Raw genomic sequence first — 3,541 nt, 5'->3', positions numbered from 1 at the left:
AAAATATGAAATATGTGATGTTACTAAGGTATCCGCGAATTTATGATTAAAAGCAGGTTCGCAAAACTTATTTTTGCGCGCTTCATGAAGACCGCAAAAAAATAAGTATAAACATACATTTAAGCGACGATTAAAGAAAGGAGAAAAAATGTTCGCATGGTTTTTCAGGTCTTTGGTATAAAATATGTAATTTTATAATTAATCGAGAAGACCGCATAAGTAACATAATTTTTGTATGCTTCTCGAGAACCGCAAAAAAATATGTGCAAATATACATTTAAGTAATGTTTTGCCTTAATTGACAGGCGGAATGATATATCGCTCGAACTTCATGAAGTTCGTTTGTATAAAGGGTAAAAAGTTCTTAAAAAGTTTCTTATTTACAGTTTTAGACAGTGGGTGGATTTCAAAAATTTTAAGGCATTTGAGAAAAGACGTTATATTTATCATTCAGTATGGTCATTTTTCGTTTAAAACCTCTTAGGGGGAATGATAAAACTGGAATGTTAGCAAATGAATTTGTCAACGCTTCAACCGACAGCTTTTTCCTGGACTGAACCTTTTCAAAGTATCGCAGATCTTCGAGACTCTTGTGCTTGGTCCGCCATAACTAGAAAGGAACGCACCAACAATGTCAACTATTTATACCTAAAATATAAAGACAAACTGACCAATGGGGGGGAAACTAGTGGGGGTCTGCCTAACCCCAGTGCTTGCCTTTCAATATATATATATATATATATATATATATATATATATATATATATATATATATATATATATATATATATATATACACACACTAACACTACAACAAAGCAGAAGATTAGCGATGACCACATTCCGTCGCTAATCCGTCGCTAACATAGCGACGGATTAGCGACAACGAGGCGACAATATGCTTACGTCGCGAATATTTCGACGCTAACTGGCGATGGAATTATTCCGTCGCCAGGTCCGTCGCTAATTGCGATGGAATAACGAGCGCTATATTCCGTCGTCAATCCGGCAGTACTAAACGGCGACCACGGCTTGGCGACGGATTTACTTCCGTCGCTATGCCGTCGCTAGATTAATATGAATAGCGACGGATGGTTCCGTCGCTAATCCGTCGCAAACACGAAAAAAAATTAAAAAAAAATTATTTGAAAATTAATTACCGAGAACTGTACAATTTCTATTTCCTGTACAATTTATATTTCCTGTAAATAAAAAACAAACCACACAAAAAAATTCATATAACAAGAATCTACAACAATTAATCGTTCCACCTTAAAATTAAGAAGTTTAATTATTTACAATTCAACAATTACAATTAGGAAAAATAAAAAAATAGAACTTCTTCAACACAGTCCTCTAATCATCGCCAAGATTTTGTGCGTCTTCTTGTTCATTGTCTTTATCTGTCCCTTCAGCTCCACTACCCTGATTATCGCTAGCAGCCTATACAAGAAAAGAACAATCAGTATTGATAAACAAAATATAATGAAATAAATTACACACTATATGTGATTCTATCATATGCTCATTTGTGATCTAAGGCAATAAAAAAACTCTATATGTGATTCTATCATGCTCATATGTGTGCTAAGGCAGTCAAAAAATTGAATATGTGATTATAGCATGTTCATATGTGTTCTAAGGCATCTAAAAAAACTCTATATGTGATTCTACCATGCTCAGATGTGCTTTAAGGCAGGCAAAAAACTATATATGTGATTCGATCATGCTCGTATGTGTGCTAAGGCAGTAAAAAAATTGAATATGTGAATATAGCATGCTCATATGTGCTCTAAGGCAGGCAAAGCCAAAAAATTTATATGTGATTCTATCATAAATGATATATAACATGTTCATATGTGTTCTAAGGCAGTAAAAAAACTCTATATGTTATTATAGCATGCTCATATGTGTGCTAAGGCAGTCAAAAAACTGAATATGTGATTATAATATGCTCATATGTGTTCTTAGGCAGTCAAAAAACTGAATATGTGATTATAGCATGCTCATATGTGTTCTAATGCAGTCAAAAAAACTTTATATGTGATTCTATCATGCTCATATGTGCTCTAAGGCAGACAAAAAGTTATATATATATATATATGTGTGATTCTATCATGATCATATGTGTGCTAAGGCAGTCAAAAAATTGAATATGTGATTATAGCATGTTCATATGTGTTCTAAGGCATCTAAAAAACTCTATATGTGATTCTACCATGCTCAGATGTGCTTTAAGGCAGGCAAAAAACTATATATGTGATTCGATCATGCTCGTATGTGTGCTAAGGCAGTCAAAAAATTGAATATGTGAATATAGCATGCTCATATGTGCTCTAAGGCAGGCAAAGCAACTTTATATGTGATTATAGCATGCTCATATGTGCTCTAAGGCAGACAAAAAAACTTTATATGTGATTATAGCATGCTCATATGTGCTCTAATGCAATAAAAAAACTCTATATGTTATTATAGCATGCTCATATGTGCTCTAAGGCAGTCAAAAAACTGAATATGTGATTATACCTGAGAGGGACCTGGAATCGAAGATCCCCTATCCTGAACAATGGCCTTGATCTCATTTCGGAGAAAGGGGGCGACGGTGTATTGAAAGTAGTTATTCAGTGATTCATTAATGATCTGACGTACATCATCACCGGAAAGAATAGTCGGCTGCTTGGAGCTTATGTCGGCGCAAGAAGTCGGTGAGCCGTAACTGGAAGAACCAATAACTGGTGAAGTGTTCATATTACTCCCAAACCCGAACACGCGACCTTTTTTGGGTTCACCTGCTGCAGTCACCCATGCTGTAGGATCAAATGATGGATGCTGAGTAGCGTCATCGCCATATCGCTCTACCATCTGTTGCTCATATGCCTCCTACAAAATAATGTTTAAAGTATTCATTAATAATTAATGATAACATTATGATAACTTGCATATATATTGCAATGATTATTAATAGAATTAATACATACCGTTGTCATTCTCGCCTTCTCTGATACGAAGACTCCTGTGGTCTTCCGTTTATGTGTTTCTACAAACACATCCTTATATGGTACACTGCCTCCTTTTTCTGCTTCCTACGAAGTTAAATGACAAAAGATTTAGTACACAAGTTTGCAACAATACTTATAAAATTAATATTATATATTGATGAGTTACCATTTTCTTTAGGTGGCTCCCAAATGTCTTAGATCCACCTGTGTGTAGATGGGCTTCGGGCATCTTCGATCGATTTTGTGAAGCCTTCGCAGAGCGATTTTTAAATGCATCTCTTGCCCACTTATCGCACATTTCATCCCAGTAATCTCTCCTGATAATAATAGGACCATGGCTCTTCCACAGTAATGGATCATCTACTACGCCAGATGCTTTTTTTGTTGTAGTCTTCATAGTGTGCAGCATGTTTGCAAATCGATTGGCAGCCACCTTCTGCCACACCTTCCTTGCATCATTTTCTTCCACCGTAGTTGCGAAGCGATTCGAAGCCTACAAATATTTTCAGAAAGTTAGTAGACATTGCTTAAATAAATTAAAT

General features: G+C 35.4%; 1 protein-coding gene across 1 annotated transcript; it reads right to left on the bottom strand.

Moving 5' to 3' along the window:
• Positions 1-1,250: 1,250 nt before the first annotated feature.
• LOC149835787 (uncharacterized) lies at positions 1,251-2,874 on the bottom strand. The gene is made up of 2 exons (XM_090010668.1): positions 2,527-2,874; positions 1,251-1,443 (listed from the first exon to the last, which is right to left on the bottom strand). Exons 1-2 carry the CDS (start codon positions 2,860-2,862, stop codon positions 1,357-1,359), a joined length of 423 nt encoding a protein of 140 aa, XP_089866794.1. The 5' UTR covers positions 2,863-2,874; the 3' UTR covers positions 1,251-1,356.
• Between the last annotated feature and the right edge of the window lie 667 nt (positions 2,875-3,541).

Source organism: Nuphar pumila, chromosome 6, assembly GCF_984573655.1.
Source record: "Nuphar pumila chromosome 6, dmNupPumi1.hap1.1, whole genome shotgun sequence".
NCBI lineage: Eukaryota > Viridiplantae > Streptophyta > Magnoliopsida > Nymphaeales > Nymphaeaceae > Nuphar > Nuphar pumila.
The sequence above is the reverse complement of the archived record's forward strand: the minus strand, read 5'-3'. Positions and strand labels throughout refer to the sequence as shown.